General features: G+C 43.4%; 1 protein-coding gene across 1 annotated transcript in view; it reads left to right on the top strand.

The window, feature by feature from the left end:
- The window catches only part of TENM2 (teneurin transmembrane protein 2), a 1,113,787-nt gene that overhangs the window by 732,785 nt on the left and 366,077 nt on the right, over nt 1-14,925 (top strand). The window contains exon 5 of the mRNA XM_080804500.1: nt 9,295-9,504. Coding sequence (XP_080660626.1) covers nt 9,295-9,504 — 210 coding nt within the window. The remainder of the gene's footprint in view (nt 1-9,294; nt 9,505-14,925) is intronic.

Below are 14,925 nucleotides of genomic sequence, written 5' to 3'. Positions count from 1 at the left end.
CTATCTAAACCTAAATTCATTGGAAATTCAGTTCTACATTCCAGGCTCAATAGCTACATGTATTAAACATGGTAGACATAGATCATGCCACCCATCACAGAAAGTTCTCTTGGACAGCACTGATCTAGACACCCACACGTCACCAGAGTAACAGTGGCATGTCCTCTTTAAGGACTTGGGTGATGTAATTCAGGTGTATATATCAAGCAACTGGAAATTTCCAGTCAGAAGGTATTTGAGGGTTCGTTACCTTTTGGTGGACAGTTATGTCACTGCAGGTAGAGTGGATTTGTGTCCTCAAAAGGGGAAGCTACACAGATTCACTGCATTTCACCTCATGAATATGAAAGGGCTGGCATTAGAAAATTATAGAAATCATATTAGTTCAAAAAAATAAACTCTACCCTCCATCTCTAGCTTGATCTATATTTGACACCTTCCAAAGTGCAATGCTTTCAGGAAGATGTGACGTATAAACATGCAAGTTGCTAGATGTACTGACAACACCCTCATGTATGGGGCCCCACACTGTGAGGGCAGTTCATGCTAGCGCTCCTGAGAGGGGCCTTCTCCCCGTGGCAAGGCCAGCAGCTTCCACTCTTCCAATAAATCATGTATAATCGCTGTGGGCCATTGGGATGGCTTTGTGAGGGCCATCTGAAAACACTCTGTTTCCAGGAAATGCTTAGCTGGGCTTTACTGAGTTCAGTGAAGTGTGAGTGAAGAGGGCAATTAGGTCTTCTGTAAAAATAAAAACTTCAAAACAGGTGATATGGAACGAGTTAGGTTGATACTGCCTCATTGACAAGACACGATGGGTCCTCATGAAAATTCCTCAGGTGAGGTTCAGTAAGCTACAACTGAGTCGGAACATTCTCCCCTGGCTCTCTTACCTCTGTGAAGACAGCCCGACCATCTCTCGGCAAACAGGTCTCACCTAGCTCCGCAGAAAAGCGTGTTGTAACTTCCCTCAGTGATGACTTAGACTCCGCCTGAGGACATTTTCCTGCCCTCTAACAGAAATTTCCCAATGACGGTGGAAGCTTATTTGCTTGAACTTTTCTTGGGAGGGGGGAGGAGCTGACTGAATCAAATTTTTCACTTCTAGTATCTGTCCAATTCTTATCAACTGGAAAAAAAGAGCTTAAAGATGGGCCATGTATCATAAAGTATGCTAATCTAAAGCCATCACTCCAGCAGACCCAGGGTTGCTCAACCTCAGCCTGGAAATTCTCTGTTGTGGAAAACTATTCTCTGCATTGTAAGATGTCTAGCACTGTCTCTGGTCTCTACCTGCTACAGGCTAGTAGCACCCTCTCCCCCCTCCCCAACAAACTGTGACAATCACAATGTTACTAGACATTGCTGAGTGTCCCCTGGGGAGCAAAATTGTCACCTGTTAAGAATGACTGATCCAACCTAACATCAGCACTAAATATAAGGAGGCTGCAGGGAATATGTATGATGTGATAACAGTACAAGATATGAATGTACATATGCGTGTATTTTCATTTTAAGATGCTGTATTCATTTTGGTCTTCTTGCTTTCTATGATTATAATTGAAACTACCAACTCTGTTCTTTTTTTAAAAATGTAAGATGTAGGGGTGCCTGGGTGGCTCAGTGGGTTAAAGCTTCTGCCTTTGGCTCAGGTCATGATCCCGGGGTCCTGGGATCAAGCCCCACATCGGGCTCTCTGCTCTGTGGGGAGCCTGCTTCCTCCTCTCTCTCTCTCTGCCTGCCTCTCTGCCTACTTGTGATCTCTGTCTGTCAAGTAAATAAATAAAAATCTTTTTTAAAAAAATGTAAGACGTAGATAAGAAACTGAATCCCTCTCACCTACCCCAAGATCGGTATGGTGTATGTAAGGCCCAGGGCCAGCTAGCAGGTGATCTGAGTTTCTCCCCAGTGCTGAGGACAAGCAGCTGCTGTAGCACATGCCTGATGGGTACCCAGTAGTCAGCTCCCTGCCTGTATCTCTCCTCTCCTCTCTGGCGCCCACCATTTTCTTTTAAATCTAGATACCTTCCACTGTAAGTGGTTTCTCTGGGACACCACATGCTTGATTTCTCATGATTTAAAAGGAAGGAAATCAGCTTACAGAACATGAAATTCTTATAATACTGGAGACAGAAAATCTGGAATCCGTATTCTGTTCTACTAAATAACCGTGTGGCACTGGCCAAGTCATTTTCTCACTTGGGCTTGATGATAAGTCTTAGGCAGAACGCATTTGGTTCCAAGTGACAAAAATCAACTCAAGCTGGCTTAAAGAACAAAACAACAACAACAAAATGAAGGTAGGTTGGAGAATAAATTAGTTCATATATTGAAAAGCTTACTGGCTTATGTTTCAGGCCTGGCTGATTCCAGGTACCCCACTGATGCCATCAGGGTTGTCTCCCCCTTCTTATCACATTTCCGCTTGCCTCCCTGTTGACTCACTTCTCGGGCAGCCTCTCCCCTTGAGTGGTTAGACGGCTGCATAGTTCCAAACTCAGCATGTCCCAGAGCCTCAGAGCCTCCCTAACTACGGCCCAGCCAGGCACACACAGCAGGTGCTTGCGAATGAGACAGAAACAATAAGCTGTGGGTCCCACTAGCTCCATCCGGGCCCTTGCACCTACCATGTGCCAAACACAATTCCAAGAGACCTTATACGTATTCTCTCCAGCATTTACAACAACATGGGAAGTCAGCGTTATTATTAGCAGACGGGCCCAGAAGCGTGAAGAAGAGCCTTCAGACTCACACAGCAAGCAGCAGAGCTCTGTCAGCCCGGCTTCAAAGTCTGTGCCTCTCTGGTCCTCACTGGGGCTTTGGAGGACAGAAACAATTAGGCCAAGAGGTTAGGGATGGGTCACAGAGAGCAGAGAAATACCACACACATGAGGGCAGAAACAAGCATCTGTAAAAGACAGGTGATCTCATCCGTTGGAGTGCAGGGTTTCAACTGGGGCAGGGCAAAAATTAAGAACGGGATGAGTTGGGTGAAGGGGGCAGATTTACAGGTGGATTTCAGTGGGGGGCAACACCAGGCTTAGGAACAGCCCATTGTAGTGTTGGCAGTTCACAGACCGGAGTGCCCATCTTGGTTCTGACCCTCGGGTGTGTGATTCACACCCCGAGTCTCTGGACAGTGTTGCAAGAGTTATGGAAGGGGCAGAAATAAAATCCCTGAGCCAGATACTTAGCACAAAATATAAGCTGAGCAGATGTACAGTGACTTCATCCATGTCCCTTCAGCTGGAGGCAGGGAATCCAGCTAAATTTTCAGGGTACCTTGTTCCTTTTGTGGCAGTAACCTTGGCTGCCACGCCCCAGTACTTCACTGAAGCCCATCCTACCTTGAAGAATGTTCTGCCACACAGCCCTCCTTCTGCACAAACCATGTGCAGAACACTTCAAAAATCTGATGCATTTCCTGAAGAAGGTTCTCATTGAACTCAAAAGCAAGTCGGCCCATATTTCTAAAAAAATTCATTGATTGCAAGCAAAAGGAAGGTAATATCTCAGATATTGACATTATTTCTATTTACACAGATAGATGCCTCGGTTTTTTAATTAACATATAATGTATTCTCTGTTTCAGGAGTGCAGGTCTGTGATTCATCAATCTTACACAATTCACAGTACTCCCCAAAGCACATACCCTCCCAATGTCCATCACCCAGCCACCTCATCCCTCCCCCACCACCATTCCAGGGCACCTTGTTTTTTTAACCCCATCAAAAATAGGGGCTTCACAAACCCCAAGCATCTGGGGAGGAAAATGATTAGTCAAGTATCTGAATAAAGCATTGGGGAATATCATTAGGACAATTGTTTGAATTCGCTAACCAATGGTTTTGCCTACGTTAATACTGTTGTTTTGCAATACTCAACTTTTACACAAACAATTTTTTTTAACTTTTTATTTTTGAGAGAGAGAGAGAGAAGGAGAGTGTAAGATGGGGAGGGGCAGAAGGAGAGAGAATCTTAAGCAAGTTCTACACCCAGCGTGAAACTTGACATGGGGCTCGAACTCACAGCCCCAAGATCACTGCCTGAGCTGAAATCAAGAGTTGGCCATTTAACCAATAGAACTACCCAGGCATCTCCACAAAAGTTGTTTTTATTAAATTCTTGAACTTACAAAGCCACAGAGGAATTCCAGTTTCTGTTTTGAGAATTGCTTTCTCTCCTCACAAATCACTTGTTTGAGAGGAGTTTTCACTATGTCTATTTTTAGGAGGAGCCTTGATTCTTCCCCTGGTTAATTACCTCCCCTAAGATGACCTCAGTGGTACATTCCAGAAGGAGACCCATGGGATTGGGCTTTACATCTCAATCATTTTTTAGCAATCATTCCTGTCTGATGTGAAAATCATAGAATGAACCATTCAAGGCTTAGTTTTGGAGTCAGAATTCCTGAATTCAAATCCAGCCAGTTCTGCTGCTTGCTACCGGTGAAATGATAGGAAAGTTAGCCCAACCAGCCTTCCGTTTCTTCATCTGTAAATGGGGATGGTAATAGTACTTTGTTCAGAAAAAAGTTGTGGGTGCTCAAAGAGCAAAGTATACGTAAAATTTTTACTCAGTTTTGAACACAAAGCAAGATCTCATTTATAAGCAATAATATGGTCATTGAAATTATTATTTTGGATTTGATAATTCCTGGTACTGGGTTGTCGGTGGGCAGGTTTGCTTTGTTTTGGCGTTTTGGTGGGTTTGGGGTTTTTTGTTTGTTGGTTTTTGTTTTTTGGTTTGCATTTTACCATCTCCTGAACATATCTCTCTCCTCCACCAAAAATCCTGACACCCTGTCACTACCTAGATCAATTATGCATTGTCTACACAGAACATTTTAATATCTGCTTGCCGTTAATCTTTTGAATGAAATAGGAACCAGTTGTTTTAAGTTAAGTTTGGGCATTGATCTGTGAGCCTGCTCCCTATCATAAATTAGTGAATGTATTACCAAGATTTGGGCAGAGCAGCAATTTCATAGCTAACATTAATGCTTCGGGGATGGGAAGGAGATTATGGCCCATTCTTAGAGAACTAGAGTTGGATCCAGATCAGATTAAGGAGAAAAATGGGGCTGTAAGTGAGACAATGGAAATTAGAACAATGTGACTTCAACCACGGATGGTATAGAATGAAGTTTTTTGGTATGGCTAAAATTGTTGAGGAATGAAAGCCGGGAGCAGGGCTGGCAAATAAGATCTTGGCCTCCGCCGCCTTGCCCCCACTCCTGGTCTGTGATTCTTCTAACTGATCACACCATTTTCCACTAAACCCAAAGCACCCCAGAATCCTTCTCTATACGGTTTTCCAAACAGCCACTACCCATCTATCAGAGTTAGCTAGGGAACTGCTTTGTCCAGCTGTAAGTCTTTTAATCAGAAATATTTCATGAGCTGAAATATCCCAAAATCTTACTCATTTGGAATAAGATAAATTAGTAAAATCTAAATTAGTCTCCATTTTCAAGGTTGTGGGGGAACCCAGTCACACAGATAATTAGTTAGACTTTGATTTACATGGGGATCTTGGAAAAGACCCACACATACACACCCACACATACACAAGACCATATGAGTTTAATGAATGACATATTGCTGCCTTTGCATGTTTCCTCTTGCTTTTTTAACAGATTAATTAAAACTGGTTTTCCCTTTATTTGCTAGGGACTCTAAACACATTCAGAGTGGAACTTCAAAAATAGTTTGGGGGTCAGGGAGCCTCTGTAGTGCATAAAGTAGGAAGCAGGTAAGTGCAAGAGCCCCTGGTTACATGCCCATCCCACACCAGGTGTTTTAGTAAGAAATCGTGGTCTATAAAGTGAGCCTGTAAAAGTTCCAACTTTTCCCCCCGTACTCTGGAACCTGTTTGTGTCTGTACAGATGGTCTCTGTCAGTTGGAATAGTCGGGGGAAAAATGTAGCATAAGTGAACCAAATTAGCAAATGACATAGCAAACAGAGAGCAGCATACAATTTGATTGGGGGCAGATCTAGGGACTGAGAAGATTCCCACGTGACAGTAGGGACCCTCGCGGAGCTAGAGGAGCTCCCAAAGCTTGGATTTCAAGAGACCAGGGGAATCACAGCAATCAGACAATCCCGCGACGTGTGTTTCAGTACACTGAAGGAACCCCAGCGCTTTCCTTGTGGTACGCCTGCTCTTCCATTGTCTGTATTTGTACGAATTAAAAAGCAGTTCTGTCTGTACTCGATGAAATGAATTCGTGCTGAACAAAATTTCAAAAAGTTCATGTAAAGAGTGATTTCACAGCAACTATCATATCAGGCTCCTGGAAAATTGTACTTGAACTTCAGTTCCACCTCAGTCACTCAAAGGAATTTAAAAACTGGCTTCCAGCCATTCTTGTTCTTCAACATGCGTTTCCAGATAAGCCTCAATAATACAAACATTAAAGCCTATTGATTGGGAGTTAGAATCTGTTCCTACCAGAGCCTTGCTGCTAAGTGGACGTCAACATAGACTTCCCAGGGCCCTGGTCAGGACACCTCTACATTCGGGGGCCTTAAAGAAAGCCCAGGGTAACGCTGCTGTGAAGAAGGCACTTTGAACTTCCTAACAAAATTACCAGAAAAGCTTTGAACTCTGCCAGATGATAGCTGCTATAAATAACCATTTATTCAAAGAAATGTTTCTTACTTGAAATCTTGAGAGTGCCTTGGGACTGGGAGATGAGAAACTAGAAACATGATGTGTAAATCAGCCCGCCCCTCTCCTTGTATGTCTTCCTCCTCCCCCCACCCCCATCATGCTGTTAGGGCAAACACCGCGCGGAGTGGTGAGAGGGTGGATTTTGGAACACACAAACCTGAGCGTGACTCCTGGCCCCGGTCACTTGCTAACTAGGCAGTTTTACTGCTCTGTGCCTTGGTGTCCTCATTTACAAAATGGGGATTATAATAATTCTAACCTCGTAGAGATATTATACATAAAGTGACAGATAGTCATTGCCCAAATTCAAGAGCAGTTAAAATAGTAATCGTGATGACAGTTCGTAGAGGGAGAGTTATGGGAGAAATATGGATTAAGTGTGAGCCCCGATTCTGATGAAGCTCTGACGTGTTCAGGCTACTTTTGCTGGAGCATTTGGCAAAAACATCGTGCCTTACATGGCTCCCAAACTGTTAGATATAAGTTGAATGTTTCAAGCCAAATTCCATTTATCCATTGGTCTATTTCAGGGATGATGCTTCAGTTGTGTTACTGGACAGGAGCCCCGAACGCTTGAGCCGTAGGAGTCTCTTATTCCCTGTCTCTTTCCAAAACTCCCACTCTCCAAAAAGTAACAGACTAGTGCTTGGTGGCTCTGTCCTATTGTCTGGCGAGTTTCCTCTTACAAGAAGTCCATCTCCTTTTCTCTCAAAAACCGCTCAGGCGTCAACTTCCCCAGGCATCTTTGTTGCATTGTCCACCTTTACCTCTGCCTGGCCAGGCTGGACCACGTGTCCTTCTTCCTGCCTCCACAGTGCCGTGTGTCTACATGCCACTGTCCTCTTTATTACCTGCTACTGAAGTGATGTACTTAACCTGTCTGCCTCCCTGACTTGACTGTGAGCTCTCTGAGGGCATCAATAATGTCTTGCTCATTTTTGTCTTCTCAAGGTCCAGCAGAGTATACATAAGAGGCACTCCCATTTTATTAAAGTAAATTGATCTATCCGTAACATTTAATGCACTGAGGAATAGATCAGGAAAGCCAGGTATAAAAGTGGCAACAAGAAATAACATCCATCTGAGTGCCTGAAAACGTATTTGCATATATAGGACATTGAAAAGCAGGAAAACACATTTCTTCTGACTCTGATACTTCCTGCCTGAGTTGAAACTCTAACCGGATTCTTGAGTTTGCTTTCTCAACACCTTACCCTTCTTTCCACACCTTCAGCTTTTTGGGCATATCCCGTGGGCTGCTACTCTTGGCTCATTTTTCTGAGCTTCCCAAATGAACACACCAGCAGGCAAGCAATCGCAAGGACCCCAACACATAAGGATGAATCAGGTGAAAGTACACACAGCAATTATCTTCACTCAGCAGCGTGGCTGCCAGGAGCTCCCCGCCACGTGAAAGAGAGTTTGCAGCAGCCTTCGGTGTAGAAGGAGAACTTTTTGAATCAAGGGCAGCCCCAAGTTACTGCCCACCACCTGCCAGGCTGGCTGCTCCTCCTCGTGGCACAGAGCAGCTGTGCTTTGTAGGAATTCCCCCATAATCCGCAAAACAGGACAAAAATGAAAACAAAATGGTGGTCAGGAAAATGGGGGGATTGGCCAATTCTTTAGGATGCACATATGTGGCCCTTTCCACTTCTACCCTAAATGAATTAATTTGGTTAGAGTCTATCTTGTTCATTTGCTCATTCATTCAACAGGTGCTATTCCTCAGGAAAATTGGGGGCACAGGGGGGATTAATGTAGACAGATGTCCACCTTCAGATCATAGTAAGGACTGTAAACAGGCTAAAAGGGTGGAATACATGGGCGAGAAACTTGGAAAAAGGCAAACAGGAAAAGTTTCAAGAGAAGGGGCAGGCTTGTGGGTATCAGCGAGGCAGTGGGTACAGGGAATATTCCACAGAGGAAATGGGAAACAGAAAGACTCAGAAGACAGAAGGGGGTTTCATGCTGAAGCAAGAGAGAGAAAGCGCCACGTCGGCTGGGGAACACGGGGCTGGGTGGAGAGTGGTAAGACCACTGTTGGGGAAGAGAGGAGAGGCAGTTGGTGTCAGAGGACACAGAACATGGTCATAAGGAGTCATCGTAAGACGATTCAGTTTCTTTCCACATGTAGCGGGAAACCGTTGGAGAGTGCCAAGCAGGAGAGCAATGAGACCTGATTTCTGTCTCTAAAATATTATTCTGGCTGCTGTGGAGAAGGGATGGGGACGGTGGGGAGTAGGTGGGTGTCTGGCAAGAGGGGAAGCAGGCAGACCGGCGAGAAGATAGTCCAGAGAGAGACGATGCGGAATTATAGGAGGACGGTGGCAGGGAAGATAGAAGGAAATGGATGTTTTCCTGACGGGTTGCATTCCAGCCGTCTAGATGGATATTTCCACGCATGCCCCTTTTGTGAGACACACAGCTACCTGCAGTATGAATTTGGACATTTGGAGAAACATCAAACCACTTGAAAAAAAAATTCATCTGGAGCATTTCTTTCTTTCTTTTTTTATTTTTTGGATGTTTATATCGTGAGGTGGTTTCAATGTAACTTTCTCTGGATGCTCTCATGACACTCATTGCTGACCTTTGACCCCTCTGTCCTCTTTCCCAGGTCGTCCCATTCCACCTACATCCTCGTCTAGCCTCCTCCCATCTGCTCAGCTGCCTAGCTCCCATAATCCTCCACCAGTTAGCTGCCAGATGCCATTGCTAGACAGCAACACTTCCCATCAAATCATGGACACCAACCCTGATGAGGAGTTCTCCCCCAATTCATACCTGCTCAGAGCATGCTCAGGGCCCCAGCAAGCCTCCAGCAGTGGTAAGGATACTGTGGCGTCTGAATGCGCGCTGTTGTCTGTGTGACATTCTCGAGTCTCTGGCGAAATGACAGCCCTGAATCGAGGGCTGGGGAGAAGGTGGTGTGGGGAGCATCAGGTGAAACGCGCCTGTCCCTTTGTGGCATTACGGCTCCAGGATACGTTTATTGAAGGTCACAGTTACTGGCGAGGTTTTGCTTATCGTACCAGGGCTTGGGCCTCCTTCCGTGGGAGGAATTTGCCCACTGCTGCACACGAGAGCTTGCAGGTCTCAAAGGTGAAGTGCAGAGAGACAATGGAATATTGAATTTTGTATTACTACAATTCTGGTCATAGCCGAGTGACCCTGGACACCCTCACGTGCCCAATTTGTGTGCATTTCAGATCTCTTGGTTTTTGATGGTTGGCTTCTGACTTTTTTTTCCTTGCTTGTTTAGATGATTTTGTGATTAAAATGCGTTCCCTTGACATGAATACCGAAAGCCTTGCCAAGTCTGAAGTGTTCCGGGCTGGCGGGGGGCGCGGGGGGGGGGGCTCTCCTCTAACCCTCTGCATGTGCCACTTCACTTGAATTTAACAACCTGATCGCATGGTACCACAATAAATCCTGCCTCTGAAGCCCGAGTTCTCATCGTGGTTTTCCCTCGCCCCGAGCAAAGGGACTGGTCACAAGGTTCTGCCCCCCTTTGAGGATTTTGTGCTTCCTGCCTCAGCTCCCAGTCTCTAGATCTTAGGTAGAATTGCCCCAAGCTCAGCAATAATCATGCCTTATTTTGATTTGCCTTGTTGGTGAAAGGTTCACAAAATACAGGAACACAGGAGCGGGCCACACCAAGGGTTGATTACCTGTGTCCCAAGGAGAGACAATTGCCAAAATTAATTGCTCTTGACCCAATGGCTTTGGAGTTATCTTCTGAACTGGCCAGTCGTGGTGATCATTAATATATCCCATCAAAGGCAGAACAGAGCTTCCCATGCCAAGAGTGTACCTTGATGAGATTGGGTTTTGGCTTCACCCATGAGAATATGCCACCACTGGCCTCAACCCCTACAATTAGAGAGGACCTCCCAAACACACGGAAGATGATTCATTCTGAAGATGGAATGATGGACTGCTACTTATCATGGCCCATGCCCTTCTTCAAAGCCAGGCCTGATATATTTAGTAAACTCGTATTCTTTTTCAAAAAAATTACCTAATCAAATCTCTCATCAAATGAGCAATCCATTGTTGATATTATGAAGGCCTTTAATCTACCATAAATCTTTATTAGAACTCATCAGAGCTTCTAGTTTGAGAGAAATGTGATTATGGCACTCTTAAAATGACATTACATCATTGGGGTGATTGGTTTATCATTTGGAGAAGAGACATCAATCATAACTAGCATAACCACACAGTAAATGAATTCAACCTTTCTACCGCGGAACAATGACACTGTAATTGCTCAAAATCAGGCTTAAAATGAAATCGGAAAATGCTCTTTCTTCAAATGTGATGTTAACTTAATGGAATATATTATGAAAAATCATGTTTGAGGAAATTCTATATAATTAAAAATATGTGGAAATACATTCCCTTTTTTCTTTCATCGGAACCTGATTTTAGCTACAGAGCCATTTTTTTTTCTTTCTTTCTTTCTTTCTTTTTTTTTTTTTTTTGCTGCAGAGATTATGTTGCATTTAATTGAACTATCCTCGCTTATGTTTTGCTGCTTTTTATTTCATACTATGTAATCGTGATGAATATTGTATTATGAAGGACAAGAGGCTTTTGAAATGAGGTGCACCTGCTGATAGCTTTTTAAGAACAGACAATTATTACAGAGAAAATGAGCTTTTAAAAACTATATCCTTTTATGCATATATGGATAGCCAGGCAAAGATGATTTCCAGAAGAGAGGTCAGTTTGTATCTGAGGGCCACCCGGAATGTTTTTTCAGTGATAATACTGAGAGATTTCTTTTCTTTTTGATATTGTATCAGATTATAAGTTATTGATAGGGTGTTTTTGTTGGCTTTCTGCCTAATCAAGACCTCATTTTGGGGGACAACAACAGATCTGTGCATTCAGAGTCAAACTTGGCCATTTTTCATCACTCACATCAATTTGTTCAGCTCACTTAAGATTGATAGCAATTTAAGCTTCAGTAACAGGGGGGAAATGTTGCAGAACATCTGAGGGTCCATTTTCATCCCAAACAAGAGCTGTGTGGATATGATTTCTTCACCTGAGGGGTGATGACCCAGTTGCGCAATACTCTTGTTTTCAGCAGGTGCTTATCTGAAAACTTGTTGAAGCTCTGGCCACCAGGCAGTCATTCAAAACTCTTGACTGTTAGCTAAGTAAGTGCAAATCAAGTGCAAATATGTGTGCTGTTAGGGTTGTGTGTGTGTGTGTGTGTGTGTGTGTGTCTTTGTCTTGTGGAATGGATTTGTGGAATGGATTTGGGGTCCAGGGTGAATTGGGGATTCTAACAAGATCAGAATGCAGTTGCCATGAATTTAAATTTGACATAAAGGATTGAAAATAGAGTTTGACACAGAAGATGCAAAGTACAGAGTGGTGCTGGGTGTTCTGAATTGAATTTGATGAAAAGGGCTGGGTTTTCCCGTAGGTGTCTTGGCACAAACGAGACGACCATGTGAGTGGCTGTGTTCTGTTTAGCTGGTTAATCGCACAGAATTTTTTTAAGTTGGTCTCTTGTTAGTGACCTTGTGTTCTGAAGATCTGGTAGCAGTTTGACCTTTGTCTCTTTCTTAGGTGAAATAAAATCTCTTCCAGCATGTCCAGCTCATACATGACAGTAAAAAATTTATTTGCAGCTGTCCTCCTGTTGCTGTTAATACTTGACATCAGTGAGGCCCATCACTAAGGAGAGCCACTGCGCACATTTCCTGCCCAAAGAGCCTCTATTCTAAAGAGACAAACCCGACATAAACTACACAACTAAAGTGTTTCTGACAACATGAAAACATCCTCAAAGCAACAACAAAACTTCACCTTTATGACTTGACTGTCATTATTTTCCTTGACTGTAGCACATTCTTTAGTGGACGGTACAAAAACCTGGGTGCCTCTGGAGCCAAATTGCTCTAACGTCCAATCTATGCCAATCGAGCAGGTATCCAGCGAGTTGCTTTGAAGAGTGGCGCTTTCCTTTCCCTTTAAGCATTTTCTTCCAGATAGCTGAGCTCTCCGTGTTCTGACCTTCTGCCAGGGAGGGTGAGCTCCAGAGATGTTGCTTGTATAGGGAAGCATAATATCAAATCCTATGAAATAACTCATCTGGAAAAAAAAATCTGGATCCCAGCAGCGGCATAATGGAGGCTCCTGCAGATGGAGGAATGACACCCTTCCAAATCAGGATAGGGTCTGCAGTTTGCTGTCAGCCTACGAGGCAGAAAATACACGTGCAGCCACATTATAATCTAAAAACATTGGCTTACCTCCCCTCTCGTAAATGGTTGAGTTTTTGTTTTTGAAGTCTAAGGAAAGGGTTTGGAACTCTCATTAGTAACATCAGACTACAGAGAAGAGATGTAATCGAGGTGCCTCTGCCAGGACCCTTTCAGTGGGTCCTATGTGCCAAAGGAGTTGTCCCAGCTGGAAAGTCTCTGTTTGTCACTGAGTGCATTAAAGGTGCCTGAGCCCCCCCACCTTTTTTAGGCAATGTCTTAATTACTAATGAAAATAGTACATCAAAATAAGCAAGCTTCAGGTTTCCTTGAGTGGTCCAAGAATTCAGTTGCTTACCTAACTTAATGATTGTCTTATTTATTTAGCATCAAAAAGCAAAAGCTTCCTTTATTCATTCATTTATTCAACCAGCCATCCATTCATTGTTCATTCCTTTCCTTACGTCTCTCCCATAATGTGTGACAGCTTAGTATAAATCTCTCTAAATGGAAAACTATAATTAGATGTCACAGTAAGGGTGAAGGGAAAAAACATAGCAGGGTGGGAAACAGACATGTAGTCTCATACGTAAAATCCTGTTCCATGATTTAAGATAGACAGAAAACTTGATTCTGAGCTTCCTAGGAACCAAAGTGAAAAGGGAAACACAGATAAGATAAATGCATAACATCCAGAGAAAAAAGCATATCAACTGCTTTCAGGAAAATTCTATGAATCCTCATAAGTAGGCCAGAAAGAGATTTGTCTTAAAGGAGATAATGTGTCATCCGCAATGCCTGAAATCTCAGTAACCTGCCATAATACACACGCTAAAGAATTTCCTGTCAAAATTTCTTGTAAACACCCTCCACATAAGACATAGAAAACACTTTGAGTTAAAAGGCAATTCTACAAATACCCAAACATTGCCCAGCCAGGGGATAAAACTTGACTTGATCCATGGATCAACCTTAGTTTTACTAAAGGGCCACATATACTGCATTCCCATTGGCAATGGGCCTTAAATATCATTGCTCAGAACTGAATTTTTATGGGAGTTAACTGACTTTGAGGTTGTAGTCAGAACTCTAAAACATGTGTTCTAGGTTACAAATTTGACTTGACAGCTATAGAAATGGGAAAACTTTGATCCTCTGATGAATACTAAAGCCCACCATTCTAGGACAGCCTTCACACATCTGGGCCCCAACCCACCATCCATGGGGCTGGATTTGGGACAAGCAAGTACAGGGTCCCCAGAATTTTTTTAAGTTAATGAAACTTCTCCTTATGTATTTTGGGTTTGGGAAAGTTTTTTCCTCTAACACATTAAAAATTCGCTTTCCTTCTTAAGCAGCTAGGCTCACTGTAATTTAATTTAGTTTTGGGTTTTCTGAAGAGCTCACAGCAGTTACTATGCACACTGAAGATTGTACTGTGCTGATAATACGGGCTCATTTTTTAAAAGTCTGTACTTGGCGAGGTGGTTGTACCACCTCGCCTGATGTAACTGCATGTAAACTTTGTCCTCTGTTCTCGATAGACTTTGCTCTCTCTTCTCGGCTTCATTCCATCGCGCGGAGACCTTCACTGCAGGGTTTCTGATCTCACGTTCATAGTAGATGCTCAATATTCATTAAATAAATTAGTTAGCCGATATCTTTAGTGACTCCTTCGTTTTATCAATTTACTGCTTTTCATCATGTATGATGGAGGAAAAAATGGATAATTAAAGGAGGCACGGCAGATCGGAATGTCCCAGCATGGGGAAATACACTTATTTTACAAAATATATTCCATATAGCTATTTTGTGTCATGTTTTATCTGTTTTTAGGTACTTTAGAACTTTACAGTTCCTCTGTACATGAGAAGTTTCCGAAAAACCCTGCTTCGGTGTATCACTAGAAGTAGTAGCAAGGCCAGCACAAAGAACCTGGAGGCAGTCCTGGGTGGGACTCCTGAGCGGAGAGGCTGCCCCTGTCTGCCCCTGAGTGGAGAGGCTGCCCCTGTCTGGGAGAGACT

This window comes from Martes martes, assembly GCF_963455335.1.
Source record: "Martes martes genome assembly, chromosome: 5".
Lineage (NCBI taxonomy): Eukaryota > Metazoa > Chordata > Mammalia > Carnivora > Mustelidae > Martes > Martes martes.
Note: the sequence above shows the minus strand (reverse complement) of the source record. Positions and strands in the feature narration are given on the sequence as shown.